We start from the raw sequence: 25,445 nt of genomic DNA, 5'->3' as shown, positions 1-25,445 counted from the left end.
TTTCCTTTGCTTATGCTGAAGACAATTCCAGTTTCTGGGTTTCATACTTCTAAAAGCATTCTTATAGTTCATAAAAAACTCTTTGAGAAAGAAGAATTAGTAGAAAATGCTTGATCTAACATAAATACAAATAATAGGGAAAGAAGAGAGATCGCATATCAGTGCAGATAATCAAACACATGCAGAGGCAAGAAGGAAAGAGCAGGGGCTGTGAAGTGTATGGTTCTGCTCTCAGGTTCTGGGCTGTCCACGGTTGGATCTGAGTTCTCCTTTCCATAAAGTCCCTTGTCCCTACTTGTTGGGAATGTCACCTCCTGGAGCCTCTGTATTGCTACTGAAAGACCAAAACCCAACAAGGAGTTCAGAAGCCAGTTTTACCTCTTCTCATACTAAAGAAGTGAGAAACATTATTAATGAATGAAGTGCTTGATTTTCCGCAACCTCCGAGACTTACACCAAGGGCCACCTTCCAGGATTGCTGCTGCTAGTGCCCGGGTCCCCACGGCAAACTACTGCTGCCCAACACTTCCATAGGAGACCCCAACTTTAGGAGGTAGGTCTGGCTCAGTCTCCTGTGGGCTCACTGCTCCCTTCCCCTGGGTATTCATGCATGCAAGATTTTGTTTGTCCCCTGCAAGAAGAGTCTCTCTCACAGTCCTCTGGAAGTCCTCTAATCAAATCCCACTGGCCTTCAGAGTCAGATTCCCTGGGGATTCCCAGTCACTTTGTGGGCTTGGAAGCATGACATGAGGCTCAGAACCTTCACAACAGTGGGAGAACTTTTTTGCTATTATTGTTTTCCAGTTTGTTGGTTTCCCATCTGGCAGGTATGGGATTTATTTTTATTGTGCTTGAGTGCCTCCTACGTCTCATTGTAGTTTCTTCTTAGTATTTGGATGTGGGGCATCCTTTTTCGGCGGGCTCCTGAGTCCTCCTCTGGATGGTTGTTCAACAGCTAATTGCGATTTCGTTGCTGTTGCCTGAGGAGATAAGTGCATGTCCTTCTACTCTGCCATCTTGAACCAGAAGCTAAACCAAAACTTTGATATTTGACCATTTGAAATATGCTGACCTATCTCATGCACAGCCACCATATCTTTTATTCACCACCATGGATGTTCATGTGGCTGAGATTTGAACAGGGGGTTAACTAATGGAAATAGGTACCTTGCCTGTCTTCATATAGTATGATTTTCTAAGAAAGATTTAAAAAATCAATATGTCAATCTGCTGCACAGAAAATATTGTTATTGAGGTATATCAAGTTCCCGCAGTAACAACCTAGGGTTCATTTATAAAAATTGATCAACAAAGATCCCACCAATTTATGCATTTATTCACCATATTTCAAGAATTTCCTATAGTTTAGTACTTTTCAAGATCAAAGTCTTTCTTTTCATTTGAAACTCCTCTCCCCCACACATAGCCTCCATCAGGACCTTCTAACTGAGAGTCCCTTAAATGGGGAGGAATTGCCTCCCCAGAGCAGGATCAAGTCTCCATTTCTTATTCCCACCCAGCATCCTGCATAATGGTAGAATACTACTGGTCCTCAGGGTTGTCAATAAAAGTGTAAGTGTAATCATGATATTAATAATAATGATAAGCTTAAAATCGTTTGACCAGTTAAACTGTTTGAAAATGACAATCTTGCTGAAATTTTTTGTTTTTATTTTTTGTAGGTTACTCTTGTTTTTTCAGGTGACCAATAGATTTGTTATCTGGGCATCTCTTTAGTTTTCCCTCTATTTCCTGCATCATTTAGTCCAGTTGATTTTTCTGTCCTATGCTACTGTTTTCTCAGCTTTAAAATACGGTTATGGGAGTGGATACATGTGTACTTATAGCTGATTTACATTGTTGTACAGCAGAAGCCAACACAACATTGTAAAGCAATTATTCTCCCATTAAAAGCAAAATACGGATAATGAGAACACTGTACTCTATTTAATATACCATCTCATGTTATATATTCTATATTATTTTAATATAACAGCTTACAAAACAAGCATCAATGAGTAGATTATATAAGCATCAGGGACACATTAAACATCTGTGAGAGTTGTCAGTGTGACAGGTGTATACAAAAGTTTCACCATTATTTCATGTCTACCCTAAAGATGATTATGCCTTATCTGTGCCTTGCTCAACTCTAATTTATAATGCAAAAATTCTACCTCTGAAAATTAGAATAAGTTAATCTTTTCTAGTATTGGACAAAGCCTATCTACACATTTAAAATTTTTACTAGCAAATAAAGGAATCTCATGACTGTACCAAGCACACTGAGATATTTAGTGGGCATCAAATCAACATGCAGTCAGTGCATTTGGCATATAAGATCCTATTAGGTAGGAAATGGTACATTAAGGGTAAATCTACATTATGCTGAAATAACATTTTGAACATGAATTTTAAAGCAACGTATCTGTATGAAATGACATTTTAAAAAGTTGATAAAACTCTCCAATGCAACACTATGTATAAATTTGAAAGCTTAACATAAGATCTTTAGTTAAAAGAAATGAGAGGAAAAAACGATTTTGAAAATTGAGATTGATTATTTAAGGTAGTTACTGGGTCATAAGTTTGTCAACTATGGCTTTGGGTCAATTGAACTGGGATGAACAAAGAAATAATTTTGAAAACATTACAGATGATTTTGTTTCCACTGAAGCCAGGAACTTAAAGTTTTGTTTTGGCATAAGGAAAATATTTTAACTTGGTGTGAGTTTAAGACTTATCTATACATTTTAAAATATTTTCAACTACTTGAACGTTGCAGGAGAAATCAACCATTAATATTAAATAAAATCATTTTCCCTTTCCCCAGGGGCTCCTGTAAGTCTCAGTGTTGTCCTCGTCTTCCACTGGATGGTCCCAACATCTAGATTACTGTCCAGAATGTAGATGCCTTTCCCCTTTCCCCGAATTAGTTGTTTTCCCCAGAAACAACCCAGAATCTGAAAATACACCACAACATGCTCAGATTTCCAGCCATCAATTGCAGCATAAACGGGCACCAGTGTAACCACTCTGGATAAAATCTCCTCTCAGGAAGTGGAGGATGGAAGCAGAGGCAGGTGCAGAAATCAAGTTCTGAGCAAAACCCCTGCAAAGCTCCTCTGGGCAGTCTGGCCTGAAAAGGAAGTTTCCCCATTGCTCCTGGGGCTCCACGTTTTCCCTGGGCCCCGGCAGCACCTAGCTCAGCTGGAGGCTCCTGCCTACAGGGACTCCCCAGTTCTCCCTGTGGACATGATGCTGGAGTTCGAGGTGCTGGACCTGGAGACATTTCTGCTGGGTGAGCAGGGCCAGTTGGTCTGTTACAGGAGGTTCTGTGGTGCCCTCCCGGTCGCTGGGGCGCAGGGAAGGCAGCTTTGAGCACCTTGTTGAGCTGTAGCCCTGAGACTCAGTTTCACCGAAGCGCTGAGTTTGGGGGATTCCTGCTCTCTCAGAGGGTGGCAATGGCGATGATCACCATTCTCCAGGGCTGGAGAACATCACCCTCCGTGTCATCAGGAAAGGGGTTGGCATCTGGTGAGCTTGGTGATGCTGCAGATGTTGGGCTGTGCCAGCCTTCATCCAGCTGTTCCCAGCACCTTCCCACAAGTAAGATCTTTAAATAGGCCAGAATTGTCATTTTCTGCACTTTTCTCAATTTTGTTTCCACTGAAAAATTTTCCCTTCTATTCTGGGCATCAGAGAATGTCACAGCTTCGATGCTTCTTGTATGTTATTACACTGGAAATGAAATATACTCATGGAAAAGTCTCAGTCCAAAAGGAGATATTTATCTGTATGAGTCAACTCAGCTTGAGAGAAAAACCTGTGGCTCAATCTCTCTTCTTTAGTCTAAAAGAGAACTTAGAGGTGTGACTCCATAGTCTATTTTGGCAGTTTTCAAATTGCACCAATTTTTAAACTGCCACATCTCTCTGCATTTCCTTTTTATGGGTCTAATATATAAGGTTTGAATTCTTCACAGTTGTTTACAGGATCATGGCTCCTGTTTTCTGGTGGTCTACAGATAATAGTGGCATAATACTGACCGTGGGTTAATTCACAGAGCTCTCTTCATTCTGTCACCAAAGTGTGCTGACTGCACACACCTGTGACAATGTGCTTGATGATGCGGATTCCAGGAGAGTCAGGCGGCGATGGTGTCTGCCCTCCTGGGAGCAGGGGAGAGGACACTGGAGGGAGGATGAGGAGGAAGGAGGCAGCAGGAGCGCAGAGCAGCTGAGGGCCAGTACTCAGGGCTGATGAAGAGGAGGGACCGGGAGCAGCAGGAAGCTCTACTCTCACACAACCTGGGGCTCCTGAGTGTAGCCAACACCAGACCTTTCTTTCGTCTTCTGAAACATCAAGACAACTTTAGTAGCTGTCACAGGGGACATCCTTTACTTCAAATAATGCAGTTTGCAAATTAGGCTGAGAATGTGGAACTTAGTGAATGAGAGCAGTCTTTCATATCAATATAAACTACTCTAACCTCTTTACTCCACCCTCAGTTCAACCAAGAAAAGCTTTGCCTGCAAGTTCCTTAACACAGTCAAGGGTCTGCATGTTGAGTCCCTAAGTGTTAATTCCAGGAGAGGGAATGCCTTCAGGACTGTGAAGAGCCCAGGAGCCCAAGTTTCCTCCCTTTTGAGCAGTGCCTTGTACATAATGGAGAGAAATCCTACAGCACTTGAAGTTCTTTGCTGAGGAAGAGATTCTAGGAAAGTTGTCTAACTCTCCTAGAATTTTGATGTTTTGTTCCTGGTCAGGAAACTAGATTCTATAGACCACAAACAAGACTTCCCAGGCCACAAGTAAAGATCCTATCTGAGGCAAGGAATATGGAAGATCCAGCATACTGCAACTAAGACCTGGCACAGCCAAATAAGTACATAAAATAAATACTTTTAAAATTCTTAAAAACCTGAAGAAACCCAACCTATTAATGTGGTCATATCACAAGGTGGGATATTAGGGAGATTAGGGTCAACAGTCAATAAAATTCAATTTTCATTTTTAATATCATAATTACTATTATCTAGATTAAGATCAGGATCTTTTGGAATCATTTCATTCCCTTTCATTCTAGTTTTTTCAAAGCAACTTCTCATTGCCCAAGTGGATTTGTCACAGATGTTCAGCAAGGCTGGTCTCCTTGACCCTGTGAAGAGAGGGTTAGTGTTCTAGGTACTGGGGTTCTGATTGCCCATCTCCCATGAGCTGGTATGTGTGACTTCTTCCTTCTCCCCTTATACTGACCACATATGGATTAAAGGAAAGAAAAATCAGGTGGCTGGTGTTACAAAGCTGAGGGCAGTCCACGGACTCGCGACTTGGCCTTTCTTGAGCTTCTGTCAGAAGCAGCCATGTCCCAGCCTTTCTGTTGTTCATTACTGGCCTGATCCTTCCCCTCTGCCACAGCCTAGGCCCCAGCTATGCTGCACTGAAGTTTGCTAACCCAGAATACATCACTGTGTCAGGGAAAGCCCCTTCTTTTTTTTCATATTCATGACATTGAGACTTACCCTTGTTTTCTTGTTGCCCACAAAACAACCGTGCCATTTTACTTCCTAGCAAAATTGCAAAGAGAAACAAAAAATATCTAACCTCTCGAAAGTGACGCAGCTGCACGGGCTTTCCTTACTTCCCTTCATTGTTCTCTCATGTTATCATGAATTACAACCAGAGAAGGAACAGTGAGCCAAATCTTGTCCAATAAGTCACTAAGTGAATTTAAAAAGTTTAAATGAAAAATAACACTCAAGGAAAGAAGGCTGTTTCTCATGATCTAGTAGTCTGGGTCTCACTCCCCTGCATTCTCAGAGGAGACAGAAACAGAGGAACAGAGATGCCGGGTGGAATAAACTGCCTGAAAAAATGACTGTAACTCACTAGATTCTGTGACATAAGCTTCCAACAAGTGACAACACCAGCACTGAATCTCCTTCCTCCAGCTCAGAAACTCTGAGCAGAACAAGTCTTGAACAGTTTAAGTAAAAGAGTTGAATAATAAAAACTATACTTGGCAAAGTAGATATTATTTATCTACTAAAAGCAAAATGATTGCAGCTCGAAATTCCTCCACCAACTTATACAAACATACTTTTGCTTCAGCATCTGAGCACTGCTGACGCTTTGGAGAAATGGGTCAGGAGAAGGGGTCACTACCAAGACCTAGGGTCCTTCACAGAAACACTCCAGGGGGGAGGATGGGGTTTAGGAAGAGAATTGATTTTCCAACAAATAAACAAGCCCGCCACAGAAAGGAGATGTTTGAGCCCTCAGGATGTGGTGAGCCTGTCTGCAGGGAGGGAGTCCAGCAGGTGAGCAAGGGGACTCTGTCACTCCAGAGGACAGGGGGTGGCTCCATGTGATCTCTCCCTCGTGAGTGAGGTGCTGCTGGGAAAATACAATTGTCCTGGAGTTAGAGTCTCCTCACCCATGTTCCCTGAGAAGAACCAGGATTCTGGTGGGGGTATTGGCCCAGTCTGTGGAGGAAAACAGGTCTCCAGCAAGAAAGTGGTGGAAAGAAAGCGTGATGCCTGTAATGGTCCTGACCTTGTGGTTCCCTAAAACACAACCACATGGACCTGCAGGAATGTGTTCTAGAAGGAGGAGAAAGGTGGGAGAAGCTCATGGACTCATAATAATCAGCCTCTCCTCTAAATCAAACCCTAAAGAAAACCCATCCTTTGTTTCCAAGAGCTCAACTGCCAAGGCAATCTGGTAAATCCCTAAATAAATATGGAAACCATAGCTGAGGGAGCCTGGCTTCCTAGGTAAAGTGAGAGGGAAATATAGAGCCTAAGATGAGGGCTAAAATGTGTTCCTGGACACGAGGACAGAAATATTTATGCATGAGAAACAGTGAGCAATAATTTGTGTAGTTACAAATGTACTTCAATTCTAACTTAAGACGAAGACCTTTCTCATTTAATGAGGAATACCCATTTGGATAAGCACATCAGAAGTTACTGGGAAAAGGTAAAATTAATAGTTTAGATTGATGACAGTTTTTTTGACCATATTCAGAATACATAAATGAAAATCAAAAAAGGAAGTAAAAGTGTAGAGAAATGACTAGAAAATGAAAATTACTGTGTTCCCTATTTAACGGCCTTGCTTAGAAAGCATGGCATCAGAGAACCTACCTCAAGGTTCACCCAGACGCCGTCTCAGCCAGCCCAGCAGCAGCCTCATCTTCCCTATGGCCTTCGTGCTCTCTCTACTGATGACCCTGGTGATGGTCAGCTTCGGCCCTGGAGGATCCCTGGGCTGTGACTGGTCTCAGAAACACATGCTGGTTGGCAGGAAGAACCTCAGGCTCCTGGGCCAAATGAACAGGCTCTCCCCTCGCTTCTGTCTGCAGGACAGAAAAGACTTCGCTTTCCCCCAGCAGATGGTGGAGGGCGGCCAGCTCCAGGGGGCCCAGGCCTTCTCTTTCCTCCATGAGATGCTCCAGCAGAGCTTCAACCTCTTCCGCACAGAGCGCTCCTCTGCTGCCTGGGACACCACCCTCCTGGAGCAGCTCCGCACTGGACTCCATCAGCAGCTGGAGGGCCTGGACGCCTGCCTGGGACAGGTGATGCGAGAGGAAGACTCTGCCCTGGGAAGGACAGGCCCCACACTGGCCGTGAAGAGGTACTTCCAGGGCATCCATGTCTACCTGCAAGAGAAGGAATACAGCGACTGCGCCTGGGAAATCGTCAGAGGGGAGATCATGAGATCCTTGTCTTCATCAACCAGCTTGCAAGAAAGCTTAATAAATATGGATGGAGACCTGAACTCACCTTGACATGACTCTCACTGACTAAGATGCCACATCACCCTTGTACACTTACCTGCGGTCATTTCAGAAGACTCTGAATTCTGCTTTATCCACCAAATTTATTAGATTAGTTCAACTAACATATTGTCAGTTGTAAGAAGATAGTAGATAGAAAATTATTCAGCTGCAAGCGTTCAGTCCATAAGTGATGACTGTTTTGATGTTATTTATTTATTATTTATTTAGTTAATGCCTTTTTATATCATAATATTTATATTTTCATGTAAAAGATGTGTATGTTTACATTGTATTAACATTTAGAAAATATATTCTCCTCTCTACTTCATTAAAATTGTAATTTGTTTTATTTATTAAATACTTATCAAGGTAAACTTCTTGAGGTTTTTTTTTTTTTTTGGAACATCTAAATCCTTATTTTGTCTATAAATACCTATGAAAGTGAAGTCGCTCAGTCGTGTCTGACTCTTTGAGACCCCACGGACTGTAGCCTACCAGGCTCCTCCGTCCAGGGGAATTTCCAGGCAAGAATACTGGAGTGGGTTGCCATTTCCTTCTCCAGGTTATCTTCGTGACCGAGGGATTGAATCCGGGTCTCCCGCATTGTAGGCCGACGCTTTACCGTCTGAGCCACCAGGGAAGTTACATATATACCTATGGCAAAATAGTATTTGTTCATTTTATACTGTGGAACAATTCTATCACTGTCCAGGAAATGTTTCTCAAAAGGTGAAATTCTGGGAATTTTCTGTGGGTGCAGTTGTTAACATTCTGAGTTTCCCCTTGGTTGGGGAACTAAGATCCTGTAACCTGTGGAGTGTGCCAAAAAGAAAAAAGGTAGAAAGGAGATTATGAAATTGTAGAAAATGGTTAGTCTTGATGTCAAAGGCATAACTAATTTATACCAACTCATTAAAGAATGGTTGATATAAATATATCTGAGTGAAGATATCCTGCAGTCACCTCCTGCTGGAACCTGATGACATACGGTGTTGACTGGCTGCTCCTGACTCCTATTACTCTGTCTCCACCTTCTCCTCAGCACTCCCTTCCTGAGCAGTTCACTCCCTTACACAGTAACTTCACTGCCTCCAACACAGGAGCTCTGTTCTGTGCTGGTTTCTAGCTGCATGGCGTAGTCAGAGTGGAAGCCACAGGAAGAGAGCCCAAGTAAAGGAGAGTTCTAGAAATTACAAAACCTCTGAATCCCAGCTCTGCTATTTACCAGCAGAGTGACCCTGAAAAATATAAACACTATAGATCAGTTTCTTCATCTTTAATATGGGGACAATAAGAGTAGTTTTCATAGAATTATTGTTTAGATTCAATGAGTCCATATCACACAGGAAGCATCAAGTGCTCTTGGCAGAAATCATCAGGACAGTGAGAATCACAGAGTGGCTGCCCTTAGGGAGGAGACAGGACAGCTGGCCTGAGACAGTGACTGGAAGGCAACACTAGAAAGATGCTAGGCCCCTGGTAAAGGTATTTTCTTTCCAACTTGGGTGCTAGTTTCATAGTGCTTTCAGTGTGAGAACTTTCCTTTGCTGTGTGCTGAAGAGAATTCCAATTTCTGAGTTTCATACTTCTAAAAGGATTCCTATGAGTTTGTAAAAAACTCTTAGAGAAAGAAGGATTAGTAGAAAATGCTTTGATCTAATACAAACACAAAAAATTGGGAAATAATAGAGATCTCATATCAATACAGATAATCAAACACATGCAGAGGCAGGAAGCAAAGAGTAGGGGCTGTGAAATATATGCTTGTGTTCTCCAGTCCTGGGCTGTCCCGGGTTGGATCCTAGTTCTCTTTTCGATAAAGTCCCTTGTCCATACTTGCTGGTAATGTCACCTCCTGGAGCCTCTGCATTGCTACTGAAAGACCAAAAGCCAACAAAGAGTTTAGCAGCCAATTTTTGCCCTTCTTGTACTAAAGACGTGAGAAACATTATTAATGAATAAAGTGTTTGATTTTCTGCAACCTCTAAGGGGACTCACGTCAAGGGGCACCTTCCAGGGTTGCTGCTGCAAGTACCCTGTCCCCAAAGCAAGCCACTGCTGACCCACCTCCACAGGAGACTCCAACTTGAGCAGGTAGGTGTGGTTCTGTCTCCTGTGGGGTCACTGCTCCCTTCCCCTGGGTCTCTGTGCACGCAACATTTTGTCTGTCCCCTCCAAGAACGGTGTCTCTTTTTCCAACAGTCCTGTGGAAGCCTGTAAGGAAATCCCACTGGCCTTCAAAGTCAGATTCCCTGGGGATTCACAGTCTCCTAGCCAGATCCGCAGATTGGGAAAATCAACAGGAGGCTCAGAACCTTCACAACAGTGGGAGAACTTGTTTGGTAGGATTGTTTTCCAGTTTGTTGGTTTCCCACCTGGCGGGTGTGGGATTTATTTTTGTTGTGTTTGAGTGCCTCCAACCATCTTGTTGAAGCTGCTTGTCTTTGGACGTGGGGTATTTTTTTTGGGTGGGCTCCAGAGTCCTCCTGTGGATGGTTTTCAACAGCTGGTTGTGATTTCGGTGCTCTCGTAGGAGGAGATGAATGCATACCCTTCTACTCTGCCATCTTGAACCAGAAACTAAGGCAAAACTTTGATATTTGATCATTTGAAATATGTTGAATCATCTCATGCACACCCACCATGTCTTTTATTCAGCACCATGGACCTAGTGAGATTTGAACAGGGGGTTAATTACTGGAAGTAGGTATGTTCTCTGTCTTCAAACAGTATGATTTTCTAAGAAAGATTTAAAATATCAGTATGTCAATGTGCTGCAAAGAAAATATCATTACTGAGGCATATTCAAGTTCCCGCAGTAACAAGCCAGGGTTCATTTATAAAAATTGATCAAAAAAGATCCCACCAATTTATACATTTCATTCATCATATTTCAACTTTTATTATTTTAAGAATTTCCTATAGTTTGTACTTTTCAAGATCAAAGTCTTTCTTTTTAGTTTTAAACACCCCTCCCTCACACACATCCTCCATCAGGACCTTATAACCGAGAGTCCCTTAAATGGGGAGGAATTGACTCCCCAGAGCTGGAGCAAGTCTCCATTTCTTATTCTCACCCAGCATCCTGAACAATGGTAGGATACTGCTGGTCCTCAGGGATGTCAATAAAAGTGTAAATGTAATAATGATAAGTTTAAAATAGTTTTACCAGTTAAACCGTTTGAAAATGACAATCTTGCTGTTTTTTTGTCTTTTGTGGGTTACTCTTGTCTTCTCAGGTGATTAGTATATTTGTTATTTGGGCATCTCTTTATTCTTCCCTCAGCTTCCTGCATCATTTAGTCCAGTTGGATTTTCTGTCCTATACTACAGTTTTCTCAGCTTTTAAATAGAAATATGGGAGTGGATACATGTATAATTATAGCTGATTTCCATTGCTGTATAGCAGAAACCAAGACAACATTGTAAAGCAATTATTCTCCAATTAAAAACAAAATAGGGATAATGGGAATACTGTACTGCATTCAACATACCATCTTATGTTATGTGGTCTATATAATGTTAATTTAACAAATTATAAAATTATCATAAATGAGTAGATTATATAAAGCATCAGGGACACATTAAACATAGCTGTGAGAGTTCTTACTGTTCCAGGTGGATACAAAGCTTTCGCCATTATTTCATGTCCATCCTAAAGATGATTATGCCATATCTGTGTCTTGTTCAACTCTAATTTTTAATGCAAAACTTCTACCTTTGCAAATTAGAATAGGTTAATCTTTTCTAGTATTGTACAAAGCATATCTACAGATTTTTTAATTTTACTAGCAAATGAAATAATGTCATTGCTGTACCAAGAACACTGAGATATTTAGTGGGCATGAAATCAATATGCAAACAGTGCATTTGGCATATAAGACACTTATTAAGCAGCAAATGGTATATTAAGTGTAAACCTATATTATGCAGAAATCAAAAACATCTTGATTATGAATTTTAAAGCAACTTATCTGTATGAAATGACATTTTAAACATGTCAGTAAAACTTTCCAATGAAAAATTATGTATAAATTTGAGAGCTTAACCTAAGATCCTTGGTTAAAAGAAATGAGAAGATAAAAAGATTTTGAAAATTGAGATTAATTATTTAAGGGAGTTACTGGGTCATAAGTTTCTCAAATACGGCTTTCGCTCAGTCGAACTGAGATGAACAAAGAAGTAATTTTGAAAACATTATTGATGATTTTGATTTCACTGAAGCCAGGAACTTAAAGTCTTCTTTGGCATAAGGAAAATATTTAAATTTGCTGTGAGTTTAAGACTTACTTACACATTTTAAAATATTTTCAACTACTTGAATACTGCAGGAGAAATCAACCATTTATATTAAACGAAATCATTTTCCCTTTATCCTGGGGCTCCTTTAAGTCTCAGTCTTTTCCCCAAGTCTTCCCACTGGAAGGTCCCAATATCTAGCAGATTCCTGTCCAGATTGTAGATGCTTTTCCCCTTTCCCCAGAATTCGACTTTTCCCCTAGAAACAGTCCTGAATCTGAAAACATACCACAACGTGCTCTGATTTCCAGCCATCAACCGCAGCATAAACAGGCACCAGTGTAAACCGCTCTGCCTAAAATCTCCTCTCAGGAAGAGGAGGGTGGACACAGGGCAGGTGCAGAAATCAAAGGCTCTGAGCGAAGTGGCGGCAAAGCTCCCCCGGGCAGTTGGCCCAAAAAGGAAGCTTCCTCTCTGCTCGCGTGTGTGGCCATAGGAGCTCCATGGGCCCCGGCGGCACCTGGCCCGGGCCGGGGATCCTGCCTACTGGGAATCCTGGGTTCTCCCCGGTGGACTTGGCACCTGAGTTCACAGCACTGGGACTGGAGTCGGTTCCCGCTGGGCAGGCAGGGTCAGTTGCTCTGTTACAGGGTGGTCTATGGGGCCCTCCCAGCGGCTGGCACGCAGGGAAGGAGACTTTGAGCACCTTGTTGAGCTGTAGCCCTGGGACTCAGTTTCACTGACGCTCTGAATTTGGAGGATTCCTGGTCTCTCAGAGGGTGACAATGGTGATGATCATCATTCTCCAGGGCTGGAGAACATCACCCTCCATGTCATCTGGGAAGGGGTTGGCACCTGGTGAGCTTGGTGATGTTGCAGATGTCAGGCTGTGCCAGCCTTTATCCAGCTGTTGCCAGCAACTTCCTGCAAATAAGATCTTTAAATAGGCCAGAATTGTCATTTTCTGCACTTTTCTCAATTTTGTTTCCACTGAAACACTTCCCTTCTATTCTGGGCATCAGAGAATGTCACAGTTTCGATGCTTCTTTCGTATTATTACACTGGAAATGAAATTTTATTCATGGAAAAGTTTCAATCCAAAAGGAGATATTCATCTGTATGAGTCAACTCAGCTTGAAATAAAAACCTGAAGCTCAATCTAACTCTCTTCTTTAGTCTAAAAGAGAACTTACAGGTGTGACTCTGTAGTCTCTTTTGACAGTTTTTAAATTGCACCAAAATAAGTCTAGACACAACTCTCTGCATTTTCTTTTTAAGGTCTAATACATAAGTTTTAATTCTTCCACAATTATTTACAGGACTATAGCTCTCATTTTCTGATGGTAGACAGATAACAGTGGCATAATACTAGACCATTGAGGTATGACCTAAATCAAATCCCTATGATTATACAGTGGAAGTGAGAAATAGATTTAAGGGACTAGATCTGATAGAGTGCCTGATGAACTATGGACAGAGCTTTGTGACATTGTACAGGAGACAGGGATGGTCTTGATCCCATGGAGAAGAAATGCAAAAAAGCAAAATGGCTGTCTGAGGAGGCCTTACAAATAGCTGTGAAAAGAAGAGAAGCGAAAAGCAAAGGAGAAAAGGAAAGATATTCCTATTTCAATGCAGAGTTCCAAAGAATAGCAAGGAGAGATAAGAAAGCCTTCCTCAGCAATCAATGCAAAGAAATAGAGGAAAACAATAGAATGGGAAAGACTAGAGATCTCTTTAAGAAAATTAGAGATACCAAGGGAACATTTCATGCAAAGATGGTTTCAATAAAGGACAGAAATGGTATGGACCTAATGGAAGCAGAAGATATTAAGAAGAGGTGGCAAGAATACACAGAAGAACTGTACAAAAAAGATCTTCACGACATAGATAATCACGATGGTGTGATCACTCACCTAGAGCCAGACATCCTGGAATGTGAAGTCAAGTGGGCCTTAGAAAGCATAACTACGAACAAAGCTAGTGGAGGTGATGGAATTCCAGTTGAGCTATTTCAAATCCTGAAAGATGATGCTGTGAAAGTGCTGCACTAAATATCCCAGCAAATTTGGAAAACTCAGCAGTGGCCACAGGACTGGAAAAGGTCAGTTTTCATTCCAATCCCAAAGAAAGGCAATGCCAAAGAATGCTCAAACTACTGCACAATTGCACTCATCTCACATGCTAGTAAAGTAATGCTCAAAATTCTCCAAGCCAGGCTTCAGGAATACGTGAACCGTGAACTTCCAGATGTTCAAGCTGGTTTTAGAAAAGGCAGAGGAACCAGAGATCAAATTGCCAACATCTGCTGCATCATCGAAAAAGCAAGAGAGTTCCAGAAAAACATCTTTTTCTGCTTTATTGACTATGCCAAAGCCTTTGACTGTGTGGATCACAATAAACCATGGAAAATTCTGAAAGAGATGGGAATACTAGACCACCTGACCTGTCTCTTGAGAAATCTGTATGCAGGTCAGGAAGCAACAGTTAGAACTGGACATGGAACAACAGACTGGTTCCAAATAGGAAAAGGAGTATGTCAAGGCTGTATATTGTCACCCTGCTTATTTAACTTCTATGCAGAGTACATCATGAGAAACGCTGGGCTGGATGAAGCACAAGCTGGAATCAAGATTGCCGGGAGAAATATCAATAACCTCAGATATGCAGATGACATCACCCTTATGGCGGAAAATGAAGAAGAACTAAAAAGCCTCCTGATGAATGTGAGAGAGGAGAGTGAAAAAGTTGGCTTAAAGCTCAACATTCAGAAAACTAAGATCATGGCATCTGGTCCCATCACTTCATGGCAAATAGATGTGGAAACAGTGGCACTTTATTTTTGGGGGCTCCAAAATCACTGCAGACGGTGAGTGAAGTCATGAAATTAAAATACGCTTACTCCTTGGAAGGAAAGTTATGACCAACCTAGACAGCACATTAAAAAGCAGAGACATTACTTTGCTAGCATAGGTCCGTCTAGTCAAGGCTATGGTTTTTCCAGTAGTCATGTATGGGTGTGAGAGCTGGACTCTAAAGAAAGCTGAGCACCGAAGAATTGATGCTTTTGAACTGTGGTGTTGGAGAAGACTCTTGAGAGTCCCTTGGGCTGCAAGGAGATCCAACCAGTCCATCCTAAAGGAGATCAGTCTTGGGTGTTCATGGAAGGACTGATGTTGAAGCTGAAACTCCAGTCCTTTGGCCACCTGATGCAAAGAGCTGACTCATTCGAAAAGACCCTGATGCTGGGAAGGATTAGGGGAAGGAGGAGAAGGAGACGACAGAGGATGAGATGGCTGGATGGCATCACCAACTTGATGGACATGAGTTTGAGTAAACTCCGGGAGTTGGTGATGGACAGGGAGGCCTGGCGTGCTGTGATTCATGGAGTCGCAAAGAGTCGGACCCGACTGAGCGACTGAACTGAACTGAATACTGAACATGGGTTAATTCGCACAGCTCTCTTCATTCTCTACCAAACTGTGCTGACTGCACACACCTGTGACAATGTGCTTGATGATGCGGATTTCAGGAGAGTCAGGCGGCAATGATGACTGCCCTCCTGGGAGCAGGGGAGAGGACACTGGAGGGAGGATGAGGAGGAAGCAGGCAGCAGGAGCGCAGAGCAGCTGAGGGCCAGTACTCAGGGCTGATGAAGAGGAGGGACCGGGAGCAGCAGGAAGCTCTACTCTCACACAACTTGGGGCTCCTGAGTGTAGCCCACACCAGACGTTCACTTCCTCCTCTAAGATGAAGACAACCTTAGTACCATCACAGAGGACATTGTATAGTTCAAATAATATAAAGTTTGCAAATTACAGGCTGAGCATATGGAAATTAGTGAATGACAGCAGTCTTTCACATCAATATAACCAATAGTCACTTCTTTACTCCACCCTCAGCCCCGTCAAGAGAAGCTCTGCCTGCAAGTACGTTAACACTGTCAAAAGTCTGCATGTTGAGGCCCCAAGGGTTAATTCTAGGAGAGGGACTGCCTGCAGGACTCTGAAGGAGCCCGAAAGTCCAAGTTTCCTCCCTTTTGATCAGCGCCTGGCACATTATGGAGAGAAGTCCCACAGCACTTGAAGTTCTTTGCAGAGAAACAGATTCTAGGAAAGCTGTCTAATAAAACACAACTGCTCTGTAATAAATGAGATAAGCAGTCCCTTTCCTCAACCTCAGTTACTACTTTTTGACCACATCTGATGCTACTTTTTAGACACAGATTATGTTATACTTCAAAATCACACTGAGAGAAAAAGAAACCAGATTTATAGTTACCAAAAGGTTTGGGGTGGCTGAAGAGGCAATCAGATGAAGGCAGTCTAAAGGTAATTTTTTTTCTTACTAGAAAAAAAAAAGATTTTTAAAAACAGATATGGAGAGAAGGAAAATGGCTAAAATGCTGTGTTTTGAGGCCCCCCCAAAAGCAAAGTCTAGGAGAGGAGGCTGCCCAAAAGTCTCTGAAGGAGCAGATCTTAAGATCTCAGGCTTACAGCAGTCCTGGAACATTATGGAAAGAAATCTTACAGCACTTGAATCCTTTTGCAGAGAACCAGCATCTTGAAAAATTGTCTGACAAGATAATGACTGCTCTGTCAAGACTATAAATGAGGTAAAAAGTCCCTTACATCATGCTCAGTTAGTCTCAGACCACCTTTGGTGATATTATTTTAAGACAAAGAATTTTTTTTAATGGTTAAAGAGACCAGGAAATTGGTTATACAATGAGACAGGGGAGAGGATGACAAGAAATGGGACATTCCTATACTTTCATCCAGGGAAGGTGGCAACAGTACTTCTAAAGCTATTTCTTGGGTTAGTATTGGGGCAAAGTAAGAAAGGATTTCTCCTACATATGATATGTAAAAAGGCACCAAGTCTAAGACATCAAGATAAATAATATTGTAACTCAATATTTAAAAGCGAAAGTGCCAAAATATACATGGTGAACAAAACATCAAAATTTTCAAGGAAGACAAGAAATGCCCTTGCATTCGCAAGACCATGTGTGTCTTACAAAGTAAGGCTTCACATTGCCAGTGAAATCTGGGCAATTCTCATTTCACCTATAAAATTCTTCCCAAAGAAAATGAAAAGATCAGACCTGGTAAATGTCCTCAACACTTTGTATAGGACACTGTCTCTTCTTCCTTCATTCCTTTCTCCCTCTCTCTCTTCCATCTTTCTTTCCTTTCTTTTTGACTGCACAGCACTGCATGTGGGATCTTAGTTCCCAGACCAGACATCAGATTCGCACCTCTTGCTTTGAAAGCTCAGTCTTAATCATTGGACAAGGGACATCTGCACTAATTCTTTATTCTACACCACTCTCAAGGTAGGGTGCTGGCAGCGGTGTTTCAGAAACTCGGGTTAAATAAAAATTATTTAAGACTGTCACAGAGTCACAAGAAATTTCAAACAAATATAGAAGTGATCTTGAATATAATGTTTGCTTCCATTAAAGACAGAAAAGTAAAATCATATTAAATTCTTGTTTCAGTACAAATAAACCATAGCATAAATAGAATTTAATACAATACTAATAAATATTAATACATATTTTAATATTCAAATATCCAATATTTAAAATATTTTCACAAAAATGAATGTTTAATACTCATATTTTAACATCATATATCTAATATTTAAAATGTTTTCATAAAAATATTTCAAAAATAAAAGTTTTTAATTATTTAATGAGACAAATATAATTAAATAGAAATTTAAACGCATGAAAATACAGTGCTGTGAGTTTTTTAATATTCCTACTTTTCAGTTGTTCAATACTTACTCCCCCACTTCAAGGCCAATTCCCTGAACGACACCCTGAAAGTCCCAGAGCATCTCCAGGGGCGCACAGCTCCCACGTCCCCCGGTGGGGACCGCGCTGCAGCTCGCTCCCAGGGCGTCCCCAGCACCGTCCAGTCGTCCCATCGCCGCCGCCAAGTTCCCCTTTCCTTGAGCTGTACCTTCATCGCGCCAGAAACGAGCCCAAATCTGTAAAATTGGCCCGAACTCGCTCTGATTCTCAGCTTCAAACGCCTCCGTAAACGCATTTTCTTTGTAAAAACGGCCTCGCTCAAGTTGATGTGCGAAAAGAAAGCACAATATTCAGGGGACGCCTAGAAATGCAAGGTTTCGGGCTTGCCATCACACCAAATGTCTCTGGCGAGGGCTTAGACTGAAGATTTCTTAGTACACTATTAAAGGAGCACCAACTTGGTCTCTGAGCAGCGACGCCTTTCCTCTCTGGCTGCCAAACCTGCTGAAAGGAAGTCTCAGAACTAGCCAACTCCCTAACAAAATCGATAAGAAGACATCCTCCGCCCTCTTGCGGCCTGCTAGAGTAGCGCGCTGTGCCGGGACGGGACGAAGAAACCTTTCACTCATTGATTAGTGGTGTCCGCGCGCCCCCTAGTGGCCTTCCAGTGAATCACGGAAACTCTCTATGGCCAAGATCTATTTGCTGGTGGCAGGAGTGATGCTCTGCTCCATCCCTGCTTGTCCTCTTGACAACAAGGAAATCTTCATACATTTGAGACAGATGAAAACGATCCCCTCAGTCATGCCTAGAGCACAGACACGACTTCAAGTTTCCTTGGAGAAGTGAGGATATCATCCCAATCCAGATGACTCAAGGCACCTGTTATCGCCAACTGATGCTCCAGCAGATCTTCAACCTCTTCACCATGGAGAGCAGCTATGCTGCTTGGAACAGCACCTCCTCGACAAACTACTCTCCAGCCTGGCTCAGAGCCTGGAACAGCTGGAAGAAGTGACTCTGGATTGTCCTGATTTGGGAATCGCTGTCGGGAAGCATTTCCAAGGAATCCATCTCTACCTGAAGGGAAAGGAATACAGCCCCTGTGCCTGGGAGGTTGTCAGAGTGGAAATTGAAAAGTGCCTTTTCCTCATGTAAAAATCCTCAAGAAAAGTCAACAGATAAAATGAAAATTATACTTGTGACACTCTCCTTTCAATCAGACTGTTGTTTGCTTAAGCCTCCAAAGTGATCATCTGTTTGCTTACAAGCTGAAAAATGTCTGAAATGAAAATCACAATTTTACAAAAATATTTAGACAGAATAACACAATCTCTTTTCTTTAATAAACAATTTTGTAACATAATGGAAAAGATCTTTTTCCATGTTTTGCGGGTATTTGCTATTTTCAACATATGAAATTTATTTTTTTATGGAAAAGTTTTTAAGAGAGTATCTTGTTAAAGGTATTTGTCAGTTAACCTAACACTTAGCCTCTGTAACAGGTAAAAGCAAAGTGTCAGGAATTTGATTCTAATGGACACTTTTCTTTCCTTTTTGAAGAGCACAATGCAGGCCTTCTTGATCAAGTGAATCTTCTAGCTTGCTTTCCTCGAAAGAGTGAGTTGAGGACATGGATCCACTTGTTTTGCATTTTTTTCATCATCAACATGTGACTCAGAATTCTTGTAGTACTTGAGTCTATTCTCCTCGAAGGCAAAGAGAAAAATCTGGTGGATCACATGGGATGCTTCCAAGGACCAGGACTACCCGAGGTAATAGCACTTCTCACATTACCTGGTCCCGGGCTTATCCTCATGGGAATCTTATTGCAAGGAAGTTGGGAAATAACTGGATGATTAAGAGAGGAGAAAACAAGTTCAGTGCACAAGACCATTTTTTCATTTTTGCACTATTTGTCCTAATGGAGCTCTGGGTGGGTATGCAAGGGGAAAACCAATGTTCTTGCTTGCACACATGCTGACTTAAACTCTTATTTCATAGTTTCAGCTTGGGGAAGATGACAGAGCTGTCACTCAGAATTCAGAGCATCATAGACTATTTGAAAGAAGCGTTCAGGTTGACTCCCAAAGGCATAGGCTAATGAGGAAAACATCTACAAGTGTAGACAAAGTGTTTCCTTATTACCTGAGGGAGACAAGGAAAGAGTGATCAGGCAGCTCCTTGCAAGTACTTGAGAATCACTGAACTAAAAGTGGACAGTGGGTCTTCCACTCACCAGACCTTCCAAATATTGAAAACACAAACTTGAATAAAATATTCCTATAAATGATCTTTATAAAAATGCCTCTCACATATTCCACTATAACTCCCCTTGTAGAACCATGAGGAATCTTTAAAGTATCTTTAGAATTTTGTCTTCTCACATCCTATCTTTCTAATAGATGTTGGTGTTACTCTTTCTCCTATCATTGTCATCATTGTGAACTGATGTTACATAAATATGGATTGAGCTCAAGCAATGATAAGGCTCAGACTAGATATCTAGGAAATGGGGTTGAGTTGGATGTGTCTCTCTTTTTAGCTATTTTACAGACTCCTGAGAGGTATTCTGAGGATACAATAGATCAGGCCAGGTCTCACTATTTGGGCTTCTTCAACAAAATAGCATAGACTGGGTAGTTTGTAAAGAGCAGAAATGTATTGTTCACAGTTCTAGAGTCTAGAATTCTAAGATCTGGGTGTCAGCTTGGCCCAATTCTGGTGAGAGCCTGCTTCAGGTCTCACACTGTAGAGTTCTTCTTGTATCATCACGGGACCGGGGAGGGAGGGTTTTATATCCACATTCTTTTATAAGGGCACTAATTCCATTCTTGAGACCTCCATACTCACACCCTAATCACATCCCTAAGGGTTCATCACCTGGTACCATCACTCTAGGGGTTAGGACTTGAAGATAAAAATTGTGTAGGGACTGAAACTTTCAGACCAGAAAGGTCACTGAAGGCTACATATTTGACATCTAGAAGAGAGGATATAGTCATGATGAGTAAATAAAGAGAATGAGCAATTTCTCATTTCTCAATTTCTGCCAAAGGAGCAGATAAAGCACTCAGAATCCAAACTCTGATTTTGAACCAGAAGTAAGAGTTTAATTCTCATGTGCCAAATTTTGGAAATCAGACTGGAATGGAGCCCACCATCCCATGAAGGGGAATGAAGATATAGGATGAAAATGGCCATTCATCATTCTTTGTGTGGAATCTCCCAAGAATATCAGGATACAAGTAGTAATTGCCACATCAGTAAAGATAAACCAAACAGTAATGTGGTAAGTTGTCTGGTTGCTGTTCACTGTGAAACAGGGAGAGCCTGAGTTCAGATACATGGCTCTGGAGATGACACCAGGCTTGTTCTTTTCTATCATGACCTAGTAGAGGACAAATTAGAGACAAGCCATCCTCCTGAGTTTAATATGCATGTGTGTTAAGTTGCTTCAGAGGTGTCTGACTCTTAGTGACCCCATGGACTGTAACCTGCCTGGCGCCTCTCTTCATGGGATTCTCCAGGCAAGAATACTGGGGTGGTTTGCCATGCCCTTCTCCAGCGGATCTTCCTTACCCAGGGATTGAACCCATGAATTTTATGCATTAGCAGGCATGTTCATTATGACTAGCACCACCTGGAGAAGTGCAGGCAAAAGCTGAAAATTGTGCTGCTCTTCCCATTTGAATCCCTAGAGCTATATACACCTTCAAAGAAAGAAAATCCTAGTGGTTTTATCAGTAAACATAGTAGGCATTATTTTTTAAAAAATAATTTTATTTATTTACTTATTCATGGCTGTGCTGGTATTCCTTGCTGCTAGGGCTTTACTCTGGTCCCAGTGAGCCGGGGCTATTCTCTCGTTGCAGTGTGTGGGCTTCTGAGTGCGGTAGCTTCTCTTGTTACAGAGCACAGGTCTAGATTTGGCTTCAGTGGTTGTGGCACATGGGCTCAGTAGCTGCAGTTCCCCAGCTCTAGAGCACATGCTCAATAGTTGTGGCTCATGGATTCAGTTGCTCTGCTGCACCTGGGATCTTCTCAGGTCAGGGATTTGACTGGTGTCTCCCACATTTCAGGCAGATGATTTACCACTGAGCCACTAGGGAAGACCCTAGTAGGCATTACTGGTACCAGAAGTAGAGTGAAAATATTAGCTATAGTCTATTACAATCCTAGCAGATATGTTCAAAAGGAAGCAAAATAGCTTGGTCATCTGTAAATACCTTCCAGTGGTAGGAGGAAATCTGAGAAACTGCTCTAGTGAAAACTATTTGTTTCTCGATTATACTGGGCCTGGTGCCAAAGAGACCACAGACAGTAAGACGGAGTCTGGTCACTACAGAGCTGATTTGTCAAAGATGGTCACAACCTGTTGCCTAAAGTCTGGACCATAGAGGCTGAGGCAATAGAAAATTCACTGTTAAAAAAAATTCAGAAGCAGAACCAAAAGCTAATTCTTCCCATGAAAAAAACCAATATTTATCCAGTTCTGAATAAATCACAAAGGTGGTTTCCTTTTGTTTGAAAAGAACAGACTTGGATTGGAACCTTGAATGTCTCCTGGGAAATCTGAAATTTAATGCAACAATACAGAGAAAGATTCAAATGGATGGTGATTCCTAAATCATGCTTTCTCACTGGGAATGATATGCTTCCAGGCATGCAGACATTTATTTTTTGGAATATGAATAAATCCTGTCATTACAATAATTTGTGGTACTTCAAAGCTCAACTAGATGTAACAAAATCTTACTCCTTAATATTTATTTCTGTATTTGGGCTTTCTTATATATTATGCACAAGGGAATCATTGAGACTGAGTTCAAGGAAGAAAAACAAATGATGTACACCAACAGTGGTACACCCTAAGGTGACCTGATGGTTCACTGGAGAACCTTCTCTCCATCAGTTGCATGATTTCAAAGTCATATTGTGAGAGGTGGCCTTTCCATACTTATGAGCAACCATTGGCTGTCTTGTGGATGTTGCTTGTGTTTGAGTTTCCGTGTGATTTGGACTCTGGAAATTAAATACAAATAGAAATTTTTATTTGTAAATAAAAGAAAAAATTACATTTTATTATGTAATTCAACTAGAGTTGTTCAACATATCCATAATTGTGGTGAGCGGTAAACAGAAAAAAATGGTAACAATATCCAGATGAATATCTAGCAGGCAGTGAAGTAACAATTGTTTTTTGATATGAAGCAAAATTAAATGTCAAGTACCTAAAATAAATGTGAAAGAAATAAGTTTTTCAATGATTTTGAGCAGCTTTGAATGACTTTTATATATGTCCACATCTTGGTATTATTATAAAATATTTATCTAAATTTTACTTGAATATGTAATTTGATAATTCCTACTTATATAAGTAAATGTTACATTAAAAGTCACTCTGAAAATTTAGTTTTAAAGTTAAATTAAAATTCAATAGCTCTCAGATTTAAATTATGGCTGAAATTTAATTCTGCGCTGAATTCAAAGAGTAAGATTTGCACTTTCTTTTTCTGTGTACAGAGTAGAGATATCCATAGGTTACATAAATACATACACAATATATCAGCATTATCAAAATTTCATGGGGTGGGGAGGAATTAGAAAAAAAAACATCTAAAAAGGCTCTGTGGGCAGAAGAAAGAAAAGCAATAATGAAAAAAAGAAGTGGTTGAGAAATTCTGCCCTAACCCATTTGCAGAGTACAAAATGAAAAGCAAAAAGAAAGTAGAAAGTAAGAGGGAACTTTCAGAAAATGGAAACCATGGGCTCCTATTTAAGACATAGGCCTGAAGGAAGGTCTTCAGAGAACCTAGAGAGCAGGTTCACAGAGTCACCCACCTCCCCAGGCCAGCAGCATCTGCAAGGTCCCCGATGGCCCCAGCCTGGTCCTTACTCCTGGCCCTGCTGCTGCTCAGCTGCAGCTCCATCTGCTCTCTGGGCTGCCAGCTGCCTCACACCCACAGCCCGGCCAACAGGAGGGTCCTGACGCTCCTGCGACAACTGAGGAGGGTCTCCCCTTCCTCCTGCCTGCAGGACAGAAATGACTTCGCATTCCCCCAGGAGGCGCTGGGTGGCAGCCAGTCGCAGAAGGCTCAAGCCATCTCTGTGCTCCACGAGGTGACCCAGCACACCTTCCAGCTCTTCAGCACAGAGGGCTCGGCCGCTGCGTGGGACGACAGCCTCCTGGACAAGCTCCGCTCCGCACTGGATCAGCAGCTCACTGACCTGCAAGCCTGTCTGAGGCAGGAGGAGGGGCTGCAAGGGGCTCCCCTGCTCAAGGGGGACTCCGGCCTGGCTGTGAGGAAATACTTCCACAGAATCACTCTCTATCTGCAAGAGAAGAGACACAGCCCTTGTGCCTGGGAGGTTGTCAGAGCAGAAGTCATGAGAGCCTTCTCTTCCTCAACAAACTTGCAGGAGAGATTCAGGAGGAAGGACTGACACACACCTGGTTCAACAGGGAAATGATTCTCATGGACCAACAAGTCCTGCCATGTCAAGGACTCTCATTTCTGCTGTTATTGCACCCTGAAATGAATTAGTTTGTCAAATGTTTTCAAGAATTTTAAGCTACATCATGTTCTATTCTACAGGCACTAGGCCCTCACAGATGCCCAAGCTGATCTATTTATCTATCATTTATTTATTTATTTATCTATTTATAAAGATTTAAATAACTTTTGTTCATATAATAATATGTGAATCTTTTACACAGTGGTTTCAGAGAAAAAATACATTCTTTGTATTTAGTCAATTTATTATTTTGTTTGTTCATTAAACTTTTTGGGTATGGAAAACTTCTATTTTTTATTATTTTTTAAAAAAATTACATTGTGGCCGATATATTCATAGGGGGTTCCCTGGTAGGTCAGCTGGTAAAGAATATGCCTACAATGCAGGGGACCCTGGTTTGATTCCTGGGTTGGGAAGACCCCCTGGAGGAGGGCATGGCAACTCATTCCAGTATTCTTGCCTGGAGAATCTCCATGGATAGAGGAGCCTGGCGGGCTATAGTGCATGAGGTTGTAAAGAGTCGGACACAACTGAGCAACTACCACTTTCATACAGGGCTAAACTATCCAGTGGCTCTGGAAGCATCATGCCTTTGGTGACTTTAGTAAGACCTGGTTTGGCAGAAAAGTAGGGCAGAAACCAGACTGGTGTAGATTGAGGCATGAATAATAGTAGTGTGGTAAATTGTTTCCTCTTTTTAGCTATATCAGTCTGGCTAGAGTTCTATAAATTATTAAACTTTTTCTTTAAACAAATTCTTGCCTTTTCTTATTTCCTTTATAGATTTCCTATTTCCTTGACTTTTGCCATTCTCCTTATATTTATTTTATGTTTAATTGTTATTGTGACTTTGTTCTTTTCTTAATTTCCTGCCTTCTCTTGGATTGTGGTGTATGTGTGTGTGTGTCTGGTGTCTGTCTGTCTGTGTGTCTGTGTATGTTAGTTGCTCAGTCGTGTCTAACTCTTTGTGACCCCATGGACTGTAGCTTACCAGGCTCCTCTGTCCATGGAATTCTCCAGGCAAGGATACTGGAATAGCTGTTCCCTTCACTAGGGCATCTTCCCAGCCCAGGGATCGAATCTGATTCTCCCTCATCGCAGGCAGATTCTTTACTGTCTGAGCCCCCAGGGAAGCCC

General features: G+C 41.7%; 2 protein-coding genes and 1 pseudogene across 2 annotated transcripts; all 3 read left to right on the top strand.

The window, feature by feature from the left end:
- The first annotated feature begins 7,207 nt into the window (after positions 1-7,207).
- Positions 7,208-7,795, top strand: LOC145538100 (interferon omega-1-like). The gene has a single exon (XM_081569509.1). The coding sequence runs from the start codon at positions 7,208-7,210 to the stop codon at positions 7,793-7,795; it is 588 nt and encodes a 195-aa protein (XP_081425635.1).
- A 10,681-nt stretch (positions 7,796-18,476) lies between these two features.
- LOC145538993 (interferon omega-1-like) lies at positions 18,477-18,947 on the top strand (annotated as a pseudogene).
- Positions 18,948-23,666: 4,719 nt separating this feature from the next.
- LOC145538089 (interferon alpha-H-like) lies at positions 23,667-24,236 on the top strand. The gene has a single exon (XM_081569484.1). It carries the CDS (start codon positions 23,667-23,669, stop codon positions 24,234-24,236), a length of 570 nt encoding a protein of 189 aa, XP_081425610.1.
- Positions 24,237-25,445: the final 1,209 nt, after the last annotated feature.

The sequence above is a fragment of the Giraffa tippelskirchi genome, chromosome 1 (assembly GCF_054371585.1).
Source record: "Giraffa tippelskirchi isolate mGirTip1 chromosome 1, T2T-mGirTip1v1.2.pri, whole genome shotgun sequence".
NCBI lineage: Eukaryota > Metazoa > Chordata > Mammalia > Artiodactyla > Giraffidae > Giraffa > Giraffa tippelskirchi.
This window is presented reverse-complemented; position numbering and strand designations above follow the sequence as displayed.